The sequence below is a fragment of the Oncorhynchus clarkii genome, chromosome 5 (assembly GCF_045791955.1).
Source record: "Oncorhynchus clarkii lewisi isolate Uvic-CL-2024 chromosome 5, UVic_Ocla_1.0, whole genome shotgun sequence".
NCBI classification, from domain to species: Eukaryota; Metazoa; Chordata; class Actinopteri; order Salmoniformes; family Salmonidae; genus Oncorhynchus; species Oncorhynchus clarkii.
This window is the reverse complement of record NC_092151.1, coordinates 82,033,767-82,058,816: the sequence shown is the minus strand read 5'-3', so window position 1 is coordinate 82,058,816 and position 25,050 is coordinate 82,033,767. Positions and strand designations below refer to the sequence as shown.

The 25,050-nt window shown below is 48.4% G+C and overlaps 1 protein-coding gene across 1 annotated transcript; it reads left to right on the top strand.

Annotated features, from left to right (window-relative positions):
* The first annotated feature begins 161 nt into the window (after positions 1-161).
* LOC139409773 (receptor-type tyrosine-protein phosphatase beta-like) lies at positions 162-25,050 on the top strand. The gene is made up of 22 exons (XM_071155151.1): positions 162-456; positions 751-1,011; positions 1,421-1,684; positions 1,949-2,209; positions 2,623-2,883; positions 3,038-3,298; positions 4,621-4,884; positions 5,120-5,380; positions 5,793-6,053; positions 6,304-6,564; positions 6,744-7,004; positions 7,304-7,561; positions 7,695-7,955; positions 8,114-8,386; positions 8,806-9,066; positions 20,865-21,125; positions 21,803-22,063; positions 22,282-22,542; positions 22,764-23,051; positions 23,328-23,564; positions 23,997-24,068; positions 24,243-25,050. The coding sequence occupies exons 1-22, from the start codon at positions 162-164 to the stop codon at positions 24,515-24,517; spliced, it is 5,619 nt and encodes a 1,872-aa protein (XP_071011252.1). The 3' UTR covers positions 24,518-25,050.

Sequence of the window (25,050 nt, the reverse complement as noted above, 5' to 3'; positions counted from 1 at the left end):
TATGATACTACATAATACCCTACCCAGCTATAACACATAGACCAGTATAATGTACTGTACCACCGTGGCTACTGGATACACTCATATCTTCATATTATATTTTCATTTGAAACAGTAGTTCGAAGTTTTTCGAAGCAGCCATACCATCTGCATCGTTATCCATGGTGTCCCTTGTTGTGTGTGTTTCAGAGCCCTGTCCTCCCAACAATGTGGAGACAAGTGTTGACTGCGAGACTGGAACAGGCGCTATTTCCTGGGAGATGAGCGTTGGGGCAGTGGGATACATAGCATTCTTCAACGGACGCAATGGAGACTCTCTGTCCTGCCACACCTTGGCACACCACACTTCCTGTAGGGTAGAGGGACTGAACTGTGGCACAGTTTACTACGCCCGGGTCAGAGCCCTGGGAGACACTCTTAATAGCACCGACTCTACCACTGTTCTGCTGGCCTCAGGTCAGTAACATAGCAAGGGAACATTCCTTTAGTGGTGAGTACAGAAACAAATCTGAGATCAGGGACCTTATGTCTCAAGCATCTCAGAGTAGGAGAGCTGATTTAGGATCAGGTCGCTCATGTCCATATAATCTTATTGATTATGATCTAAAATGCTAAACTGATCTTAGATCAGTACTCTGAAACACTTGATACATAAAGCCCCAGTATAATTGCCATTAAGAAAATTCACTGGATATAGTAGACAATAGAAAACAGATAAAGTACTAACGAGTTTCTCCGTCCCGTCCCCAGCTCCCTGTGTCCCCGCCAGCATGGAGGCAGAGGTGGACTGTGATAACGCCACGGCCCTGGTGACCTGGGGCTGGAGCAATGGAGCCCAGTCCTACATCCTCACTGCTTTGGGCAGCGACGGGCACCAGGCCTCCTGCCACACAGAGGAGAATTACTGCAACATGACCGAGCTGGCCTGTGGTGAGGACTACGAAATCACCCTGACCGCCATCAACCACAACTGCCAGGTGGAGACCCTGTCTGGGGTCAGCTTCAGCACACGTGAGTAGAGAGCACAGACACAGGAGCCTCAAACACTATTTATAATAGAGGATTATTGAGGAAAGTTAGTTTTTTACTTGTAATGACTGATATGTTGTAGTTTATCTACCTTAGTTGAATGTACTGACTATAAATCACTCTGGATAAGAGCGTCTGCTAAAATACCAAAATGTTAATTAAAGAAATAGAGCTGTGGTCACTAAATCACAGAATTGTCAAAACTGTTGTTGGATGCATGTGCAATACAGTGCTCTAGTATCTACTAGCGCTAGTGTGTCATAGAAACCTGTACTGCGGTGCAGGTCTTTAGTGCCCTGTAATGCCTGTATGGTAATGTACAATAAGTTACCCTACTGTACAAACTCTCACATGGTCTGTATACTGACTCAATTTTACCTCTGACCCTTAGGTCCCTGTCCCCCCCTGCATGTGGGAGTGGACCTGCAGTGTGGGACCCACACTGCCACCTTGTCCTGGGAGCAGAGAGAAGGGCTGCAGTTCTATGTTGCTAGCGCCACCTCCAGGGCTGGAGGATCTACTGGGTCCTGCAACACTAGCAGCTCTAGCTGCCAGTTCCCTGCTCTGGACTGTGGGGAGACCTACAGCTTCACTGTGACCGCCCACAGCAGCCTGTGTCAGAGCGAACTCAGCAGCACTGTCGAGATCAAAACAGGTAAGACTTTTTCGCCTGGTCAATCTACCTGTCAATCCCCTACTCTTCTACAATCTCTCACTGTTGTCATGTCCCTCTCGCATGTGCCTTATGTTGCACAATTCTGTGTACGTTTGATCAATTACGCACCTCCCAGCACTGACAATTCTATGATCAAAGAACAAAATGTACATACATTTATGTAGCAATATTCTTCATGCTATCAACAATTCAAAATTCAATGCAATAAGTCCCCAACCCAACCTTTCCCTTTTACCTGCGTAGAACCTTGCCAGCCAGACCAGGTGACAGCTTCAGGGTCATGCGACAGTGAGACAATGGTGGTTGTGGCGTGGGCCGAGGCCGAGGGGGCGGTGGTCTACATGGTGACGGCCATGGGAGACCTGGGATACATGACAGCGTTCCAGACCAATGAAAGCAGCCTGGAGGCGGAGCTGCCCTGCGGACAGACCTACAGCTTCACTGTGATTGGCCAGGACGAAAGTTGTGATAGCCCAATCAGTGATGCTGCAGAGTTCAGGACTGGTACGTGGAGATATTTAATAACTTCACAGAAATACACTCCTTATGTTTAGTGTTAAGTAAAGCAGGCTACGTATAATCTACTATCATGCTATGTATCTCATGGTCTAGATCTAGCCTATGTCCATCCGTGCAGGTGCACAGCTCAATTCTGTGTCTCCATGTGTGGGCCTTGATTATGGAAGCACATTCATGCCAAAACAAATCCAAACAAAGACTTTGCATCTGTTTACATACCCGGTCTCCTCCTGCAGCTATGACAGTATGTTGTCTAGGGCCAGGCTATAATTCAAATCAATTCAACTGACTTTATTGGCATGGGAAACATATGTTTACAAATAAACAATAAAAAGTGAACAGAAAATATTACAGTCACACAAGTCTATATGAGTGTAGTGTTGTGTTTCTGTCCCCAGCCCCCTGTGTGCCCCAGCATGTGGAGAGCTACACTGTGTGTGAGAACAGCCTGGGCTCAGTAAGCTGGGCCGAGAGCGAAGGGGCGGAGTCCTACACCGCTGTCGCTGTCGGAACAGACGGCCACACCCACATGTGCACCACCAACTCTACCAGCTGCACCTGGGAGGACCTGCACTGTGGAGACCTCTACACCGTCCACGTCATCTCCAACGACTACCTGTGCAGCAGCTCCCCTAGCAACAGCACCACCGTACGCACAGGTAGGCACGACACACACCTACTCAGTCATACTATTGTCCCAGTTACCCCTTGTCTGTGGCACAGTTTTACCCACCACAGTTACCCACGTCTCCCTCATTGCCCAAATATTCATCCTGTTGGTGTTTAACTGTCTTGTTTTGTTATCTTCCACAGCTCCCTGCGTGCCCCAGAATCTGGTGCCCACTCTGGACTGTGGCAGGAGGGTTGGCTCCCTGACCTGGGACCTGAGCCACGGTGCAGACTTCTACATGGTGACTGCAGAGACCAACGCCGGCCACAAGGTGGAGCTAAGCACCAATGACACCAACGCTTACATCTCAGAGTTCCAGTGTGGTCAGGAGTACTACCTGTCTGCCCAGGCAGTGGATTCAGAGTGCAGGAGTGCACCCTCCCCCCCTGCAACACTCAGGACAGGTACATAACATCACACTCTCCCCCCTTGCAACACTCAGGACAGGTACATAACATCACACCCAGCCCACCTGCAACACTGAGGACAGGTACATAACATCACACCCAGCCCACCTGCAACACTCAGGACAGGTACGTAACATCACACCCAGCCCACCTGCAACACTCAGGACAGGTACATAACATCACACTCTCCCCCCTTGCAACACTCAGGACAGGTACATATCATCACACCCAGCCCACCTGCAACACTCAGGACAGGTACATAACATCACACCCAGCCCACCTGCAACACTCAGGACAGGTACATAACATCACACACAGCCCACCTGCAACACTCAGGACAGGTACATAACATCACACCCAGCCCACCTGCAACACTCAGGACAGGTACATAACATCACACACAGCCCACCTGCAACACTCAGGACAGGTACATAACATCACACCCAGCCCACCTGCAACACTCAGGACAGGTACATAACATCACACCCAGCCCACCTGCAACACTCAGGACAGGTACGTAACATCACACCCAGCCCACCTGCAACACTCAGGACAGGTGCGTAACGTCACACACAGCCCACCTGCAACACTCAGGACAGGTACGTAACATCACACACAGCCCACCTGCAACACTCAGGACAGGTACATAACATCACACCCAGCCCACCTGCAACACTCAGGACAGGTACGTAACATCACACACAGCCCACCTGCAACACTCAGGACAGGTACGTAACATCACACACAGCCCACCTGCAACACTCAGGACAGGTACATAACATCACACCCAGCCCACCTGCACGACACAGATGTCATACATACACTCACAGACACTGTGTATAACAATTAGTTACAAACAGGTACTGTGACAGGTGCTAGCTACACTGTTATTAAGCACACCAATGTAACCATAAACAAACGCAGGTTGACATTTATTGGGATGAATCTTGTCCTGGAAGCAGCTTTGCAGGGTGGTCACAAGCAGGCCTAGCCAAAAAGTCATAAACCTAACCCTAACCCTAAACTTAACCCTAACCACACAGCTAACCTTATGCCTAACCCTAAACGTAACCCAAACCACACAGATAACCTTATGCCTAACCCTAAATTAAGAACAAAAAGCACATTTTGGCCAATTTTGACTTTGTGGCTGGCCCATCAAGCGGATACTGCTCAGCTCTGCCTCCAGAACAATATTCATCCCAATAAATGTCAACTTGCTAAACAAACATGTCCACTTTCACCAAGCACACCTGTATGCCTTCTTAAAGATTTTAATCTGTGCATAACTCATATTCTTTTCATCTTCCCTCCTTCAGAGCCCTGCAATCCCACCTCCATCTCTAGCGCGATGGACTGTCTCTCCAACATCGCCGTGGTAATGTGGGCGGTGTCCGACGGTGGAGCCGAGTACTACACCGCCACGGTGGAACACGAGGACGGCCAATCAAAGAGCTGCATGTCGTCCAGCTTCCAGTGCGGCATGCCCGACCTGCGCTGTGGCCAGAACTATACCGTTACCGTCACCGCATCCAACCAACATTGTCACTCCGACCCCAGTGTCGTCAACACCCTGACCACAGGTGAGACAGACCACAGGACACTTCAACACAAGAGAGAAAGACCAGACTAGCAGAAGAGAGGTCCTTGCACAACTAACAAACTAAGAGACCATGCTAAACTGTGATAGAAATAAACATGTCACATATGGACCAGAGACCAGGCAGGGTACAGAGGTCTCTGAATCCACATCCAAAGACTACCAAAACGCATATGTTCCCTCTCAAAAGATGAACCCTTCTCGGTCCCTCTCCACAGTTCCCTGTGTCCCTACCCATGTTGTGGCCGTTATGGACTGTTCTGACAACACAGCCTCAGTGACCTGGAGCCCCACCCAGGGCGCGCTGTCCTACAGAGCCATGGCTCAGAGCCCCCGCGGCGCCCTCTCCTCCTGCGAGAGCACTGACCCACAATGCATCCTGGCCAACCTGATCTGCGGAGTGCCCTACACCGTGCAGGTGGTGGCGGTGAACGAGCGCTGCTCCAGCCTGCCCAGCCACTTGGCAGAGTTCCAGACAGGTAAGATACTGTACACACCAGGTAGTACCTGTACACTGCATACACAGTCAGAACACAGAGCACATAGTAGGTCTAACTGTACACACCAGGTAGTACCTGTACACTGCATACAGTCAGAACACAGAGCACATAGTAGGTCTAACTGTACACACCAGGTAGTACCTGTACACTGCATACAGTCAGAACACAGAGCACATAGTAGGTCTAACTGTACTCAACAGGTCAAACAGCCCAGGTTGATACTGTAGAAGTTCGGCCGATAGAAAAATCACCTCATCTCACCTTTAGTCTCACCCAACACCTTATATATAATTCTCTCATTTACGGTGGGTCTTCCACGCTCTAGTGTCTACCAATGTACTATTCTCCCTGTATCACTTTCCCACTCATACGACGCTCCTCTCCCCTGCAGTCCCCTGTACCCCTGAGATCACTGGGGTTCTCCTGGACTGCTACACAGACTCAGTTCTGCTGGAGTGGGCCTACGCTGAGGGAGCTGTGTCCTACATCGCCACGGCTCAGTCAGGGGACGAACAGACAGCCACCTGCAACACAAACCACACCAACTGTGAACTTATGGAGCTAGCCTGTGGACAGACATACACTGTCACCTTGAGGGCATCTGATGGCCAGTGTGACAGCTTCCAGAGCACCAGCGTGAAAGTGTCATCAGGTGAGTTAACTATACTAGACACAACAACTACCATTATATAATGCAGATGCCAGAAGGAGACAATTATGCGAGAGATGTCACTGATCCAGCATACTGTAATAACTCATCAGTATCGAGTTGAAAAAGATTAGTATATTAATGCTATTGTTAGCATTAACATTCATACAGTTCTCATTTCAAGTGAACGCATCATAAAAGTTCATGTTAGCAACGTGAATATTGGTCTCTCTCTCCTCCTCTCCCTTCCCAGTCCCCTGTCCTCCCCAGGCTGTTGTATCGCAGCTTAACTGTTTAGCTAACTCAGCCCGTGTTGAGTGGGAGAGCAGCAGTGGAGTAGACTCCTACACCGTCCAGGCTATGAGCATGGAGGGAGACGTGACCGGCTGCGAGACCGATGGAAACGTCTGTTCCATATTGGACCTCGTCTGCGGCTCCACCTACAACATCAGTGTCAACGCCGTGAGCAACGAGTGCAACGAATCAGAGAGCACCCTCATACAGATGCAGACAGGTTAGTCCTGCCCCTGACGATAACACACCCTCTCCTGTGACCTGTCACCCTCTCATTCCAACCGTGTGTTTATACTGTATACAGTACGTACTGTATGTGCACGGTGGATGTACCTGTGCACGGTGTATGTACCTGTGCACGGTGTATGTAACTGTGTACTCTCTCTCCTTCTCTCTTAGCGCCCTGTGTACCTGAGCAGTTGGAGGCCAATATGGACTGTGACTCGGGCTCTGTGTCAGTATCATGGGAGCCTAGCAACGGTGCCACCTCCTACACAGCTGTTGCCCAGGGCAACGGTGGCTACGCATCATCATGCAACAGCAGTGACACCTCTTGCCAGTTCCCTGAGCTGCTGTGTGGCCTGTCCTACAGCATCACCGTTCAAGCCTCTGACGATGTGTGTAACAGCGCAGACAGCAGCGCCGTACAACTCAACACATGTAAGGTCGTCACCCTACATGTAGCATTTAGTGTACCTGGACACAGGTAGATTCATTATAATAGAGAACAGCTGCACACACCTTCATGTAGCCAGACACTCAGCTTCAATGCAATTGATTGAATGTTTGATCAATGTTTGGGCAGCAAGCTGCCATTGTTAGGGTTTTGTCTGGGTCGTCACACACCACAGATTATTGCAGTTTGCCCCAGTATTTCCAGAGCCCTATATTCCCCTCTAACCGGGTATGTTTTCTGCAGTAGATTCCTTTCTAACCTCTAAGGGTTTCTCTGTGTGCAGTACTCTGTGAGCCCCAGAATGTCAGTGCTCAGATGGAGTGCGGAAGCAACGCTGGACTGGTGTCATGGGAACAGGGAGAGCTTGTGTCTTCCTACCTGGTGCGTGCGGTCAGCCCCGATGGACACCGGACCCAGTGTGACAGCAACGCCACCAGCTGCAGACTACCCAGCATGCACTGTGGCCAACAGTACAACCTAACCGTCACAGCCCAGGACGGGAGTTGTGACAACAGCAATGCGTACCTGAGCCTGCAGTCTGGTAGGTTATTGATTGATTGAACTATCAGTCTCAATTAACCAAAAGATGCCACAATGCATACTGTAAGAGTACATCAGAATGCGGAGACAATTAAAATGTTCTTCCATTCTCTCTCCTCCCTGTCTCTTTTCAGTCCCCTGTAACCCCACCAACGTGCAGGCATCCCTCCAGTGCCTCTCTAACTCTGCAGCGGTGACATGGGAGCGGGCCAGCGGCGCGGTGTTGTACCAGGCTGTAGGCACAACAGATGGAGGTCACCAGGCGATGTGTAACAACAGTCAGACACACTGTGATCTGAGCGGACTGCAGTGTGGACAGACCTACAACGTCACTGTGGTCTCCAAAGACGACACCTGCAGCAGCGTAGACAGCGACACGGCACACGTCAGGACAGGTAAAGGGAGAATTGACCTCTACATTACAGCAGATTGGAGTTTGAATTATTCAATCTTGTTCGGTGGGCAGCTCTGCCTTGATGCAGAAACAAATGTGACACCACTATAGGCTTAGAAACCTGAGATTATCACTAGCCTCCTCTGTCTCTCCTCGCAGCTCCCTGCCCTTCCCAGGACGTGGCTGTGGATGCACAGTGTGCCGCCGGCTCCATGATGGTCACATGGTCCGCCAACCCTAACGCCGAATCCTTCCATGTGACGGCTGTGACCAGCGGCTCCGCCGACCTGTCATGTGACTCCAGGGGTCTTCCAATAAGAACCGGGTGTTCCATTGAGAACCTTCCATGTGGACACCTCTACAGCGTCACGGTTACCTCCATCAGAGGTGGCTGTAAGAGCAAAGTCAGTGGTGCCGTAGCGGTTTCCTCAGGTAAGACCAGAACACAGGTGACCCCCACACTGCATTCATAGGAAGTGTTACACACACACACACACACTGCATTCATAGGAAGTGTTACACACACACTGCATTCATAGGGGAGTGTTACACACAGTCTCCAGGAGGAACGAGATTATTCCATCCACACCTGCTGTGTAGACCAGAACCGAACAAAAAGAAACACTCCTTTTTATGTGCGTGCTTTTCCCTTTTCTCCATGGATGTAGAACAGTAGAACAAACAGTAGAACAGTAGAACAAACAGTAGAACCAACAGTAGAACAAACAGTAGGACAAACAGTAGAACAGTAGAACAAACAGTAGAACCAACAGTAGAACAAACAGTAGAACAGACATTAGAACAAACAGTAGAACAGTACCATTAAAACCTTTTTTTATCCCCTTCCACAGCTCCATGTGTCCCCCAGAATGCTAAAGGTAGTCTGGACTGTATTTCTAACTCTGTCTGGGTGTCTTGGGATGCCTCCACCGGGGCTCAGACATACACAGTCCTGGCCAACGGCGGCGGAGGTGTTAACTCCACCTGCACTTCTTATTCTACTGCCTGTAATGTGCCTGACCTGGCCTGCGGAACCCAGTACACCTTCCATGTGACTGCTGTCAACACACACTGTCAGAGCTCACCCAGTAATACCTTCCAGATCGAGACAGGTACGTTACACACTGTCAGAGCTCACCCAGTAATACCTTCAGATCGAGACAGGTACGTTACACACTGTCAGAGCTCACCCAGTAATACCTTCAGATCGAGACAGGTACGTTACACACTGTCAGAGCTCACCCAGTAATACCTTCAGATCGAGACAGGTACGTTACACACTGTCAGAGCTCACCCAGTAATACCTTCCAGATCGAGACAGGTACGTTACACACTGTCAGAGCTCACCCAGTAATACCTTCAGATCGAGACAGGTACGTTACACACTGTCTGAGCTCACCCAGTAATACCTTCAGATCGAGACAGGTACGTTACACACTGTCAGAGCTCACCCAGTAATACCTTCAGATCGAGACAGGTACGTTACACACTGTCAGAGCTCACCCAGTAATACCTTCAGATCGAGACAGGTACGTTACACACTGTCAGAGCTCACCCAGTAATACCTTCAGATCGAGACAGGTACGTTACACACTGTCAGAGCTCACCCAGTAATACCTTCCAGATCGAGACAGGTACGTTACACACTGTCAGAGCTCACCCAGTAATACCTTCCAGATCGAGACAGGTACGTTACACACTGTCAGAACTCACCCAGTAATACCTTCAGATTGAGACAGGTACGTTACACACTGTCAGAGCTCACCCAGTAATACCTTCCAGATCGAGACAGCTACGTTACACACTGTCAGAGCTCACTCAGTAATACCTTCCAGATCGAGACAGGTACGTTACACACTGTCAGAGCTCACCCAGTAATACCTTCCAGATCGAGACAGGTACGTTACACACTGTCTGAGCTCACCCAGTAATACCTTCAGATCGAGACAGGTACGTTACACACTGTCAGAGCTCACCCAGTAATACCTTCAGATCGAGACAGGTACGTTACACACTGTCAGAGCTCACCCAGTAATACCTTCAGATCGAGACAGGTACGTTACACACTGTCAGAGCTCACCCAGTAATACCTTCAGATCGAGACAGGTACGTTACACACTGTCAGAGCTCACCCAGTAATACCTTCAGATCGAGACAGGTAAGTTACACACTGTCAGAGCTCACCCAGTAATACCTTCAGATCGAGACAGGTACGTTACACACTGTCAGAGCTCACCCAGTAATACCTTCCAGATCGAGACAGGTACGTTACACACTGTCAGAGCTCACCCAGTAATACCTTCAGATCGATACAGGTACGTTACACACTGTCAGAGCTCACCCAGTAATACCTTCAGATCGAGACAGGTACGTTACACACTGTCAGAGCTCACCCAGTAATACCTTCAGATCGAGACAGGTACGTTACACACTGTCAGAGCTCACCCAGTAATACCTTCAGATCGAGACAGGTACGTTACACACTGTCAGAGCTCACCCAGTAATACCTTCAGATCGAGACAGGTACGTTACACACTGTCAGAGCTCACCCAGTAATACCTTCAGATCGAGACAGGTACGTTACACACTGTCAGAGCTCACCCAGTAATACCTTCAGATCGAGACAGGTACGTTACACACTGTCTGAGCTCACCCAGTAATACCTTCCAGATCGAGACAGGTACGTTACACACTGTCAGAGCTCACCCAGTAATACCTTCAGATCGAGACAGGTACGTTACACACTGTCAGAGCTCACCCAGTAATACCTTCAGATCGAGACAGGTACGTTACACACTGTCAGAGCTCACCCAGTAATACCTTCAGATCGAGACAGGTACGTTACACACTGTCAGAGCTCACCCAGTAATACCTTCAGATCGAGACAGGTACGTTACACACTGTCAGAGCTCACCCAGTAATACCTTCAGATCGAGACAGGTACGTTACACACTGTCAGAGCTCACCCAGTAATACCTTCAGATCGAGACAGGTACGTTACACACTGTCAGAGCTCACCCAGTAATACCTTCAGATCGAGACAGGTACGTTACACACTGTCTGAGCTCACCCAGTAATACCTTCAGATCGAGACAGGTACGTTACACACTGTCAGAGCTCACCCAGTAATACCTTCCAGATCGAGACAGGTACGTTACACACTGTCAGAGCTCACCCAGTAATACCTTCAGATCGAGACAGGTACGTTACACACTGTCAGAGCTCACCCAGTAATACCTTCCAGATCGAGACAGGTACGTTACACACTGTCAGAGCTCACCCAGTAATACCTTCCAGATCGAGACAGGTACGTTACACACTGTCAGAGCTCACCCAGTAATACCTTCAGATCGAGACAGGTACGTTACACACTGTCAGAGCTCACCCAGTAATACCTTCAGATCGAGACAGGTAAGTTACACACTGTCAGAGCTCACCCAGTAATACCTTCAGATCGAGACAGGTACGTTACACACTGTCAGAGCTCACCCAGTAATACCTTCCAGATCGAGACAGGTACGTTACACACTGTCAGAGCTCACCCAGTAATACCTTCAGATCGAGACAGGTACGTTACACACTGTCAGAGCTCACCCAGTAATACCTTCAGATCGAGACAGGTACGTTACACACTGTCAGAGCTCACCCAGTAATACCTTCAGATCGAGACAGGTACGTTACACACTGTCAGAGCTCACCCAGTAATACCTTCAGATCGAGACAGGTACGTTACACACTGTCAGAGCTCACCCAGTAATACCTTCCAGATCGAGACAGGTACGTTACACACTGTCAGAGCTCACCCAGTAATACCTTCAGATCGAGACAGGTACGTTACACACTGTCTGAGCTCACCCAGTAATACCTTCAGATCGAGACAGGTACGTTACACACTGTCAGAGCTCACCCAGTAATACCTTCAGATCGAGACAGGTACGTTACACACTGTCAGAGCTCACCCAGTAATACCTTCAGATCGAGACAGGTACGTTACACACTGTCAGAGCTCACCCAGTAATACCTTCCAGATCGAGACAGGTACGTTACACACTGTCAGAGCTCACCCAGTAATACCTTCCAGATCGAGACAGGTACGTTACACACTGTCAGAACTCACCCAGTAATACCTTCAGATCGAGACAGGTACGTTACACACTGTCAGAGCTCACCCAGTAATACCTTCCAGATCGAGACAGCTACGTTACACACTGTCAGAGCTCACCCAGTAATACCTTCCAGATCGAGACAGGTACGTTACACACTGTCAGAGCTCACCCAGTAATACCTTCCAGATCGAGACAGGTACGTTACACACTGTCAGAGCTCACCCAGTAATACCTTCAGATCGAGACAGGTACGTTACACACTGTCAGAGCTCACCCAGTAATACCTTCAGATCGAGACAGGTACGTTACACACTGTCAGAGCTCACCCAGTAATACCTTCAGATCGAGACAGGTACGTTACACACTGTCAGAGCTCACCCAGTAATACCTTCAGATCGAGACAGGTAAGTTACACACTGTCAGAGCTCACCCAGTAATACCTTCAGATCGAGACAGGTACGTTACACACTGTCAGAGCTCACCCAGTAATACCTTCCAGATCGAGACAGGTACGTTACACACTGTCAGAGCTCACCCAGTAATACCTTCAGATCGAGACAGGTACGTTACACACTGTCAGAGCTCACCCAGTAATACCTTCAGATCGAGACAGGTACGTTACACACTGTCAGAGCTCACCCAGTAATACCTTCAGATCGAGACAGGTACGTTACACACTGTCAGAGCTCACCCAGTAATACCTTCAGATCGAGACAGGTACGTTACACACTGTCAGAGCTCACCCAGTAATACCTTCAGATCGAGACAGGTACGTTACACACTGTCAGAGCTCACCCAGTAATACCTTCAGATCGAGACAGGTACGTTACACACTGTCAGAGCTCACCCAGTAATACCTTCAGATCGAGACAGGTACGTTACACACTGTCAGAGCTCACCCAGTAATACCTTCAGATCGAGACAGGTACGTTACACACTGTCAGAGCTCACCCAGTAATACCTTCAGATCGAGACAGGTACGTTACACACTGTCAGAGCTCACCCAGTAATACCTTCAGATCGAGACAGGTACGTTACACACTGTCAGAGCTCACCCAGTAATACCTTCAGATCGAGACAGGTACGTTACACACTGTCAGAGCTCACCCAGTAATACCTTCAGATCGAGACAGGTACGTTACACACTGTCAGAGCTCACCCAGTAATACCTTCAGATCGAGACAGGTACGTTACACACTGTCAGAGCTCACCCAGTAATACCTTCAGATCGAGACAGGTACGTTACACACTGTCAGAGCTCACCCAGTAATACCTTCAGATCGAGACAGGTACGTTACACACTGTCAGAGCTCACCCAGTAATACCTTCAGATCGAGACAGGTACGTTACACACTGTCAGAGCTCACCCAGTAATACCTTCAGATCGAGACAGGTACGTTACACACTGTCAGAGCTCACCCAGTAATACCTTCAGATCGAGACAGGTACGTTACACACTGTCAGAGCTCACCCAGTAATACCTTCAGATCGAGACAGGTACGTTACACACTGTCAGAGCTCACCCAGTAATACCTTCAGATCGAGACAGGTACGTTACACACTGTCAGAGCTCACCCAGTAATACCTTCAGATCGAGACAGGTACGTTACACACTGTCAGAGCTCACCCAGTAATACCTTCCAGATCGAGACAGGTACGTTACACACTGTCAGAGCTCACCCAGTAATACCTTCAGATCGAGACAGGTACGTTACACACTGTCAGAGCTCACCCAGTAATACCTTCAGATCGAGACAGGTACGTTACACACTGTCAGAGCTCACCCAGTAATACCTTCAGATCGAGACAGGTACGTTACACACTGTCAGAGCTCACCCAGTAATACCTTCCAGATCGAGACAGGTACGTTACACACTGTCAGAGCTCACCCAGTAATACCTTCAGATCGAGACAGGTACGTTACACACTGTCAGAGCTCACCCAGTAATACCTTCAGATCGAGACAGGTACGTTACACACTGTCAGAGCTCACCCAGTAATACCTTCAGATCGAGACAGGTACGTTACACACTGTCAGAGCTCACCCAGTAATACCTTCAGATCGAGACAGGTACGTTACACACTGTCAGAGCTCACCCAGTAATACCTTCAGATCGAGACAGGTACGTTACACACTGTCAGAGCTCACCCAGTAATACCTTCAGATCGAGACAGGTACGTTACACACTGTCAGAGCTCACCCAGTAATACCTTCAGATCGAGACAGGTACGTTACACACTGTCAGAGCTCACCCAGTAATACCTTACCTTCAGATCGAGACAGGTACGTTACACACTGTCAGAGCTCACCCAGTAATACCTTCAGATCGAGACAGGTACGTTACACACTGTCAGAGCTCACCCAGTAATACCTTCAGATCGAGACAGGTACGTTACACACTGTCAGAGCTCACCCAGTAATACCTTCAGATCGAGACAGGTACGTTACACACTGTCAGAGCTCACCCAGTAATACCTTCAGATCGAGACAGGTACGTTACACACTGTCAGAGCTCACCCAGTAATACCTTCAGATCGAGACAGGTACGTTACACACTGTCAGAGCTCACCCAGTAATACCTTCAGATCGAGACAGGTACGTTACACACTGTCAGAGCTCACCCAGTAATACCTTCAGATCGAGACAGGTACGTTACACACTGTCAGAGCTCACCCAGTAATACCTTCAGATCGAGACAGGTACGTTACACACTGTCAGAGAGCTCAGGTACGTTACCAGTAATACCTTACCTTCAGATCGAGACAGGTACGTTACACACTGTCAGAGCTCACCCAGTAATACCTTCAGATCGAGACAGGTACGTTACACACTGTCAGAGCTCACCCAGTAATACCTTCAGATCGAGACAGGTACGTTACACACTGTCAGAGCTCACCCAGTAATACCTTCAGATCGAGACAGGTACGTTACACACTGTCAGAGCTCACCCAGTAATACCTTCAGATCGAGACAGGTACGTTACACACTGTCAGAGCTCACCCAGTAATACCTTCAGATCGAGACAGGTACGTTACACACTGTCAGAGCTCACCCAGTAATACCTTCAGATCGAGACAGGTACGTTACACACTGTCAGAGCTCACCCAGTAATACCTTCAGATCGAGACAGGTACGTTACACACTGTCAGAGCTCACCCAGTAATACCTTCAGATCGAGACAGGTACGTTACACACTGTCAGAGCTCACCCAGTAATACCTTCAGATCGAGACAGGTACGTTACACACTGTCAGAGCTCACCCAGTAATACCTTCAGATCGAGACAGGTACGTTACACACTGTCAGAGCTCACCCAGTAATACCTTCAGATCGAGACAGGTACGTTACACACTGTCAGAGCTCACCCAGTAATACCTTCCAGATCGAGACAGGTACGTTACACACTGTCAGAGCTCACCCAGTAATACCTTCAGATCGAGACAGGTACGTTACACACTGTCAGAGCTCACCCAGTAATACCTTCAGATCGAGACAGGTACGTTACACACTGTCAGAGCTCACCCAGTAATACCTTCAGATCGAGACAGGTACGTTACACACTGTCAGAGCTCACCCAGTAATACCTTCAGATCGAGACAGGTACGTTACACACTGTCAGAGCTCACCCAGTAATACCTTCAGATCGAGACAGGTACGTTACACACTGTCAGAGCTCACCCAGTAATACCTTCAGATCGAGACAGGTACGTTACACACTGTCAGAGCTCACCCAGTAATACCTTCAGATCGAGACAGGTACGTTACACACTGTCAGAGCTCACCCAGTAATACCTTCAGATCGAGACAGGTACGTTACACACTGTCAGAGCTCACCCAGTAATACCTTCCAGATCGAGACAGGTACGTTACACACTGTCAGAGCTCACCCAGTAATACCTTCAGATCGAGACAGGTACGTTACACACTGTCAGAGCTCACCCAGTAATACCTTCAGATCGAGACAGGTACGTTACACACTGTCAGAGCTCACCCAGTAATACCTTCAGATCGAGACAGGTACGTTACACACTGTCAGAGCTCACCCAGTAATACCTTCAGATCGAGACAGGTACGTTACACACTGTCAGAGCTCACCCAGTAATACCTTCAGATCGAGACAGGTACGTTACACACTGTCAGAGCTCACCCAGTAATACCTTCAGATCGAGACAGGTACGTTACACACTGTCAGAGCTCACCCAGTAATACCTTCAGATCGAGACAGGTACGTTACACACTGTCAGAGCTCACCCAGTAATACCTTCAGATCGAGACAGGTACGTTACACACTGTCAGAGCTCACCCAGTAATACCTTCAGATCGAGACAGGTACGTTACACACTGTCAGAGCTCACCCAGTAATACCTTCAGATCGAGACAGGTACGTTACACACTGTCAGAGCTCACCCAGTAATACCTTCAGATCGAGACAGGTACGTTACACACTGTCAGAGCTCACCCAGTAATACCTTCAGATCGAGACAGGTACGTTACACACTGTCAGAGCTCACCCAGTAATACCTTCAGATCGAGACAGGTACGTTACACACTGTCAGAGCTCACCCAGTAATACCTTCCAGATCGAGACAGGTACGTTACACACTGTCAGAGCTCACCCAGTAATACCTTCAGATCGAGACAGGTACGTTACACACTGTCAGAGCTCACCCAGTAATACCTTCAGATCGAGACAGGTACGTTACACACTGTCAGAGCTCACCCAGTAATACCTTCAGATCGAGACAGGTACGTTACACACTGTCAGAGCTCACCCAGTAATACCTTCAGATCGAGACAGGTACGTTACACACTGTCAGAGCTCACCCAGTAATACCTTCAGATCGAGACAGGTACGTTACACACTGTCAGAGCTCACCCAGTAATACCTTCAGATCGAGACAGGTACGTTACACACTGTCAGAGCTCACCCAGTAATACCTTCCAGATCGAGACAGGTACGTTACACACTGTCAGAGCTCACCCAGTAATACCTTCAGATCGAGACAGGTACGTTACACACTGTCAGAGCTCACCCAGTAATACCTTCAGATCGAGACAGGTACGTTACACACTGTCAGAGCTCACCCAGTAATACCTTCAGATCGAGACAGGTACGTTACACACTGTCAGAGCTCACCCAGTAATACCTTCAGATCGAGACAGGTACGTTACACACTGTCAGAGCTCACCCAGTAATACCTTCAGATCGAGACAGGTACGTTACACACTGTCAGAGAGCTCACCCACTGTAATACCTAATACCTTCAGATCGAGACAGGTACGTTACACACTGTCAGAGCTCACCCAGTAATACCTTCAGATCGAGACAGGTACGTTACACACTGTCAGAGCTCACCCAGTAATACCTTCAGATCGAGACAGGTACGTTACACACTGTCAGAGCTCACCCAGTAATACCTTCAGATCGAGACAGGTACGTTACACACTGTCAGAGCTCACCCAGTAATACCTTCAGATCGAGACAGGTACGTTACACACTGTCAGAGCTCACCCAGTAATACCTTCAGATCGAGACAGGTACGTTACACACTGTCAGAGCTCACCCAGTAATACCTTCCAGATCGAGACAGGTACGTTACACACTGTCAGAGCTCACCCAGTAATACCTTCAGATCGAGACAGGTACGTTACACACTGTCAGAGCTCACCCAGTAATACCTTCAGATCGAGACAGGTACGTTACACACTGTCAGAGCTCACCCAGTAATACCTTCAGATCGAGACAGGTACGTTACACACTGTCAGAGCTCACCCAGTAATACCTTCAGATCGAGACAGGTACGTTACACACTGTCAGAGCTCACCCAGTAATACCTTCAGATCGAGACAGGTACGTTACACACTGTCAGAGCTCACCCAGTAATACCTTCAGATCGAGACAGGTACGTTACACACTGTCAGAGCTCACCCAGTAATACCTTCAGATCGAGACAGGTACGTTACACACTGTCAGAGCTCACCCAGTAATACCTTCAGATCGAGACAGGTACGTTACACACTGTCAGAGCTCACCCAGTAATACCTTCAGATCGAGACAGGTACGTTACACACTGTCAGAGCTCACCCAGTAATACCTTCAGATCGAGACAGGTACGTTACACACTGTCAGAGCTCACCCAGTAATACCTTCAGATCGAGACAGGTACGTTACACACTGTCAGAGCTCACCCAGTAATACCTTCAGATCGAGACAGGTACGTTACACACTGTCAGAGCTCACCCAGTAATACCTTCAGATCGAGACAGGTACGTTACACACTGTCAGAGCTCACCCAGTAATACCTTCAGATCGAGACAGGTACGTTACACACTGTCAGAGCTCACCCAGTAATACCTTCAGATCGAGACAGGTACGTTACACACTGTCAGAGCTCACCCAGTAATACCTTCAGATCGAGACAGGTACGTTACACACTGTCAGAGCTCACCCAGTAATACCTTCAGATCGAGACAGGTACGTTACACACTGTCAGAGCTCACCCAGTAATACCTTCAGATCGAGACAGGTACGTTACACACTGTCAGAGCTCACCCAGTAATACCTTCAGATCGAGACAGGTACGTTACACACTGTCAGAGCTCACCCAGTAATACCTTCAGATCGAGACAGGTACGTTACACACTGTCAGAGCTCACCCAGTAATACCTTCCAGATCGAGACAGGTACGTTACACACTGTCAGAGCTCACCCAGTAATACCTTCAGATCGAGACAGGTACGTTACACACTGTCAGAGCTCACCCAGTAATACCTTCAGATCGAGACAGGTACGTTACACACTGTCAGAGCTCACCCAGTAATACCTTCAGATCGAGACAGGTACGTTACACACTGTCAGAGCTCACCCAGTAATACCTTCAGATCGAGACAGGTACGTTACACACTGTCAGAGCTCACCCAGTAATACCTTCAGATCGAGACAGGTACGTTACACACTGTCAGAGCTCACCCAGTAATACCTTCAGATCGAGACAGGTACGTTACACACTGTCAGAGCTCACCCAGTAATACCTTCAGATCGAGACAGGTACGTTACACACTGTCAGAGCTCACCCAGTAATACCTTCAGATCGAGACAGGTACGTTACACACTGTCAGAGCTCACCCAGTAATACCTTCCAGATCGAGACAGGTACGTTACACACTGTCAGAGCTCACCCAGTAATACCTTCAGATCGAGACAGGTACGTTACACACTGTCAGAGCTCACCCAGTAATACCTTCAGATCGAGACAGGTACGTTACACACTGTCAGAGCTCACCCAGTAATACCTTCAGATCGAGACAGGTACGTTACACACTGTCAGAGCTCACCCAGTAATACCTTCCAGATCGAGACAGGTACGTTACACACTGTCAGAGCTCACCCAGTAATACCTTCAGATCGAGACAGGTACGTTACACACTGTCAGAGCTCACCCAGTAATACCTTCAGATCGAGACAGGTACGTTACACACTGTCAGAGCTCACCCAGTAATACCTTCAGATCGAGACAGGTACGTTACACACTGTCAGAGCTCACCCAGTAATACCTTCAGATCGAGACAGGTACGTTACACACTGTCAGAGCTCACCCAGTAATACCTTCAGATCGAGACAGGTACGTTACACACTGTCAGAGCTCACCCAGTAATACCTTCAGATCGAGACAGGTACGTTACACACAGGTACGTCAGAGCTCACCCACATCGAGACAGGTACGTTACACACTGTCAGAGCTCACCCAGTAATACCTTCAGATCGAGACAGGTACGTTACACACTGTCAGAGTAATACCTTTCTACGTTAAATCAAATCAAATCAAATCAAATCAAATTTTATTTGTCACATACACATGGTTACCCAGTGCAATACCTTACAGAGCAGCCAGATCGAGACAGGTACGTTACACACTGTCAGAGCTCACCCAGTAATACCTTCAGATCGAGACAGGTACGTTACACACTGTCAGAGCTCACCCAGTAATACCTTCAGATCGAGACAGGTACGTTACACACTGTCAGAGCTCACCCAGTAATACCTTCAGATCGAGACAGGTACGTTACACACTGTCAGAGCTCACCCAGTCGAGACAATACACTGTCAGAGCTCAGATCGAGACAGGTACGTTACACACTGTCAGAGCTCACCCAGTAATACCTTCAGATCGAGACAGGTACGTTACACACTGTCAGAGCTCACCCAGTAATACCTTCAGATCAGGACGTTACACACAGGTACGTTACACACTGTCTGAGCTCACCCAGTAATACCTTCAGATCGAGACAGGTACGTTACACACTGTCAGAGCTCACCCAGTAATACCTTCAGATCGAGACAGGTACGTTACACACTGTCTGAGCTCACCCAGTAATACCTTCAGATCGAGACAGGTACGTTACACACTGTCAGAGCTCACCCAGTAATACCTTCCAAATCGAGACAGGTACGTTACACACTGCCAGAGCTCACCCAGTAATACCTTCAGATCGAGACAGGTACGTTACACACTGTCTGAGCTCACCCAGTAATACCTTCAGATCGAGACAGGTACGTTACACACTGTCAGAGCTCACCCAGTAATACCTTCCAAATCGAGACAGGTACGTTACACTCTAGTTGTTCTTTATGATTTTGTGCTCAGACTCAGGTGCAAATGAAATTCTGTTCAGTTCATGGGCAATAAAATATGAATTTATAAATGACCTCACAGTAGTCTTAACTGTCCTATCTCCTAACCTGACTGTTCTCTGGCGGTGTACAGTCTGTGACTCTATAACTGAACTACCTTTCTTCTCATTAGGTCCTTGCGCCCTGAAAACCATCACCGCGGTGAACGCATGCCATAGCAGCAGTATCGTGGTTAGCTGGGAGCATACAGAGTTATCTCCTACCATCGTGGCGACGGCAGAGGGACAAGACCAATCCATGTTCACCTGTAACAGCACGTCCACTTCCTGTGAGCTCATGGGAGTGCGCTGCGGCATGCACTACACCATCATCGTCTCCGTCCCCTCCGACAAGTGCAGCACCTTGAGGAGCCCACCAAAAAAGATCAACACAGGTAACTAGACCACTCCACCACTAGGACACCTTACTCTTGGTCAACACCGGTATCTAGAGTACTCCACCACGACACTAGAATCAACACAGGTATCTAGAGTTCTCCACCACGACACTAGAATCAACACAGGTATCTAGAGTTCTCCACCACGACACTAGAATCAACACAGTTATCTAGAATTCTCCACCACGACACTAGAATCAACACAGGTATCTAGAGTTCTCCACCACGACACTAGAATCAACACAGGTATCTAGAGTTCTCCACCACGACACTAGAATCAACACAGGTATCTAGAGTTCTCCACCACGACACTAGAATCAACATAGGAAGCTGGAGTTCTCCACCACGACAACAGGACATATTAGGATACATTAGTCATGGTCAATACAGGAAGTAAAAAGTACCCCACCACTATATTATGACGTATAAAGAGTCATTACCCACGGTCAACAGGAAGTAAAAAGTACCCCACCACTATATTGTGACGCATAAAGATACGTGGTTGACGAGAAACAGCACATAATAAAGCAAAATCAACAATGATTGCAATCAATACTGAGCAACACACTGAGCTCTACACCAGACATACTGAATACAGAGAGACTGTATTACTGAGTGGGTTGTTACTAGCTATCCCAATATCCTGATACTTTTCCTCTAACCTCTGCCTCCAGCTCCCTGTGTTCCTGAGGATGTGACAGTGGTAGCGTCCTGCAAGGCAGAAGGTACAGTGGTGTCCTGGGCTCACTCCTTGGTGGCCCAGTCCTACCTCCTCACCGCCACCAGCCGAGACGGTGACGTCCGCACCTGTAACAGCTCTGTGAACAAATGTACCCTGGCTAAGCTCCACTGTGGTCAGCCCTACACATTCAGCGTGACTGCCAGCGCCAGCACCTGCACCAGCAAGGCCAGCCCCAACGTCACCTTCAGCACAGGTACATTAGGATACAGCAGATAGCAGTACAGTATTCTCTGTTCAGTATATACAGTATATAAGAACATGGATCGAAGGGAACATTTTGTTTTCCGAAGGATCAGACAATTGCCATCAAATACCCGATTATTCGATCCAAATGTTCCTTTTGATCAATGTTCCTTTGATGCACTTCTCATCAAGTACACCATCCCTCCTTCGTCTATTCTCTTCTCCCAGTGCCCTGTGACCCCATTGGCCTGTCCGTTCATGTCCAGTGTGAGACTAGCTCAGGCGTGCTGTCCTGGTCCCCCAGCCAGGGCTCTGTGGGGTACTACGGCTTTGCCCAGTCTGAGGATGGGGACATGCTGTACTGTGACAGCATGGACACCTCCTGCACAATCCAGGGTCTTGACTGTGGAGCCATGTACAACTTCTCTGTGCTGGCCTCTGATGGAGCCTGCAACAGCTCGTACAGCCAACCCCTGCTTGAGGGAGCAGGTAATAACCCATCCAGTTCTTTCAGCTAGAGATGGTTGAGGAGTAGAGTCAGTGAATGAATGACATCAGGAGGACAGGGAACACTGCATACAGTACAATGTATTCAAACGGTCTAATCAGATACTGGCTAACTAATATAGAGATTAATGCAATAGTATAGATTCTAATGATCTTGATTTCTTCTCTCTATCCTTTCTAACCTCCTTCCTCTCTCCTCCTAGCCCCCTGCGCCCCTGCCAAAGTGCGGAACCGCATGCAACTAATCGGCAAGACCCACTTTGCCCGTACCTCCTGGAGTGCGGTCGTCTGCCCCAATGTCGAGTACCTGGTTGAGATGACCGGCAGTATCCTGGATGACCCGCAGGCCATGTTTGATGTCTCGTCCTATTGGATAAAGTACACCTTCTTTGAGTTGGCCCTGCCCTGTGGCTCCTCCTACAGTCTGACAGTCCGTACCAGGAACTCTGCCGGAACCAGCAAGCCCTCCACCCCCATTACCGGGACAACAGGTATGTTAACTAAACAGGGAGCCATAAGGGTTTGAATGTGGACACTGATTTAATATTATGATGGAAATGCAAATGATCAGCAATGCTACTGGTCTGCAATGCTACTGAATTCAGTCAGTCTATTCTGAGGGTAATGTGACCTTAGTCTATAAAAAGAGAGTGACAGTTTTGGCTGGGAAGTTACTTCTGCCCTGAGGTGGGGGATTATCCTGAGAGTAGGGCTGAGGGATGTTTATTCCAGAGTTGACATTAGTAAACCAACCCTTTCCCTTCCAGCTCCCTGCGCACCTCTGGGCGTGAACTACACGGGTGACAACACGCCTGCCATGCTGTCCTGGGAGGCTGCAGTGTTCGCCACACAGTACACCGTCTACGACGTGACCGGAGACAGCCGCACGCAGGTGTGTTCCACCACGGAACTGTCCTGTCAACTTAACAACGTCCAGCCAGGTGCCATCGAGGTTACCGCTAGCAACGCTGTGGGAGAGAGCGTCCCCACCAAAGACATCAACGGTGAGATCGGAAAATATGATACAGAAGGAAAATATTCATAGTAGGCAAATTAGGCCTTGGACATTGTTTTGCCTGTTTTTATCAGTGATTCCAAGTGAATCCAACCACACTGTGATGAATAAACCACTGTGATGGGGGATATCATCCATATCGATACAAATTTGTATCGTTGTATGTACAATGGTGGAGTAAATATCGTGTTCATCATAAACAATTAACTAGTTACTACTTGAAACTGCTGCTAGAGGTCGATTTGCGCAATTTGAGCCATTATGGCGCTGGCGCAACATCTCTCTGAATCAATGCCAGTTCAAGTGGACTAAATCTGATATGGATCATCAATATGGATGATGATAAATCTCTACTGCACATGGTGTTGTGCTTGTATTCAAGCTTTCAATAACACAGTCTATCTTTGATCCTCTTTCTCAGGGCCATCAAATCGCCACAGAAGAGATCTGGGGTTGGCAAAGCCTGCCACATTTGCTGAATTCCGCATCAGAGGTGAGCACATTCTCAAACTGCCACCCCATCTCTAATCTTTGCACCATATATGCATAATTATATTCCTCACACTCTCAAAATAGTTCATGTCTAGTCTACAAATATGCTAAAGGTCAAACAAATAGTGAAATCAATGGTTCATAATAACATTACTTTTCCTCCTTCCCTTCACAGAGGAGCTGTCCGAACCCAAGGTGTTAGTTGCTACGGTAACAGGTGTTTCTCTGCACATGGAGTGGGCACCGGTGAGGGACGCCACCCTCTACACCATTATCATCGTCCAAGAAGACACACCCTCCAGACGCCATGTGCTGACCGTCGCTGAAGAGCTGACCAATGTGAACGACCTCGAGCCCTCCACAAGGTACTGCATCTTCGTCTCGGCCAAGAACGAACACACCCAGAGCAACTACTCCAAGGAGTGTGTCACTACTGGAGTCCCCATGTGATTGGCTTGACTTTCACCCCAACCAAATGGACATTACGGTTACCAGGGCAACCACCAATCGATGTAGTGTAAAGAGAATCATCAGTGACTGCTTCCTATCTCTAGAAGTAAACACGCAAGGCAGAAGAGAGGCTTTTCAACAGACTGAGGGACAGGGAGGGGTTACTGTTGTTAAGCTTAAATTACTATCACAAAAGGCAGTCTTTATCACATAGATGATCCTACTGAAGGTATGTTATTTTCGATTAACTTGAAAGCTGAAATGTGGTATTTTTTTGTTGTTACTTTTTAGAGCTAGGTATCATTTTCTTGTTTTTTTGTAGTCGGTAAGATAGCAGCATGTGTCTTTATAATGTGTAGTTCTTTGAAAAAAGTATGCCTAAAAATGTATTTTTATTTATCCTCAAATTGTTATTTTTTTGAGACCTACACGAACAACTTTTCTGTCCACTAAATGTATTTTAGATTCTTCTGTTGGTTGTATACATGATTTGAAACAAAGAAAAAGAAGATCAAGAGAGCAAATAAATGCTA

What these genes read in the sequence shown, in the direction of transcription:
- LOC139409773 (XM_071155151.1), top strand. Translation starts at nt 162, where the DNA reads ATGGTGTCCCTTGTTGTGTGTGTTTCAGAGCCCTGTCCTCCCAACAAT. An exon ending in CACTGTTCTGCTGGCCTCAG is followed by an intron (nt 457 to 750) that starts GTCAGTAACATA and finishes TCCCGTCCCCAG; the next exon opens with CTCCCTGTGTCCCCGCCAGC. An exon ending in CGTCAACACCCTGACCACAG is followed by an intron (nt 4,885 to 5,119) that starts GTGAGACAGACC and finishes CCCTCTCCACAG; the next exon opens with TTCCCTGTGTCCCTACCCAT.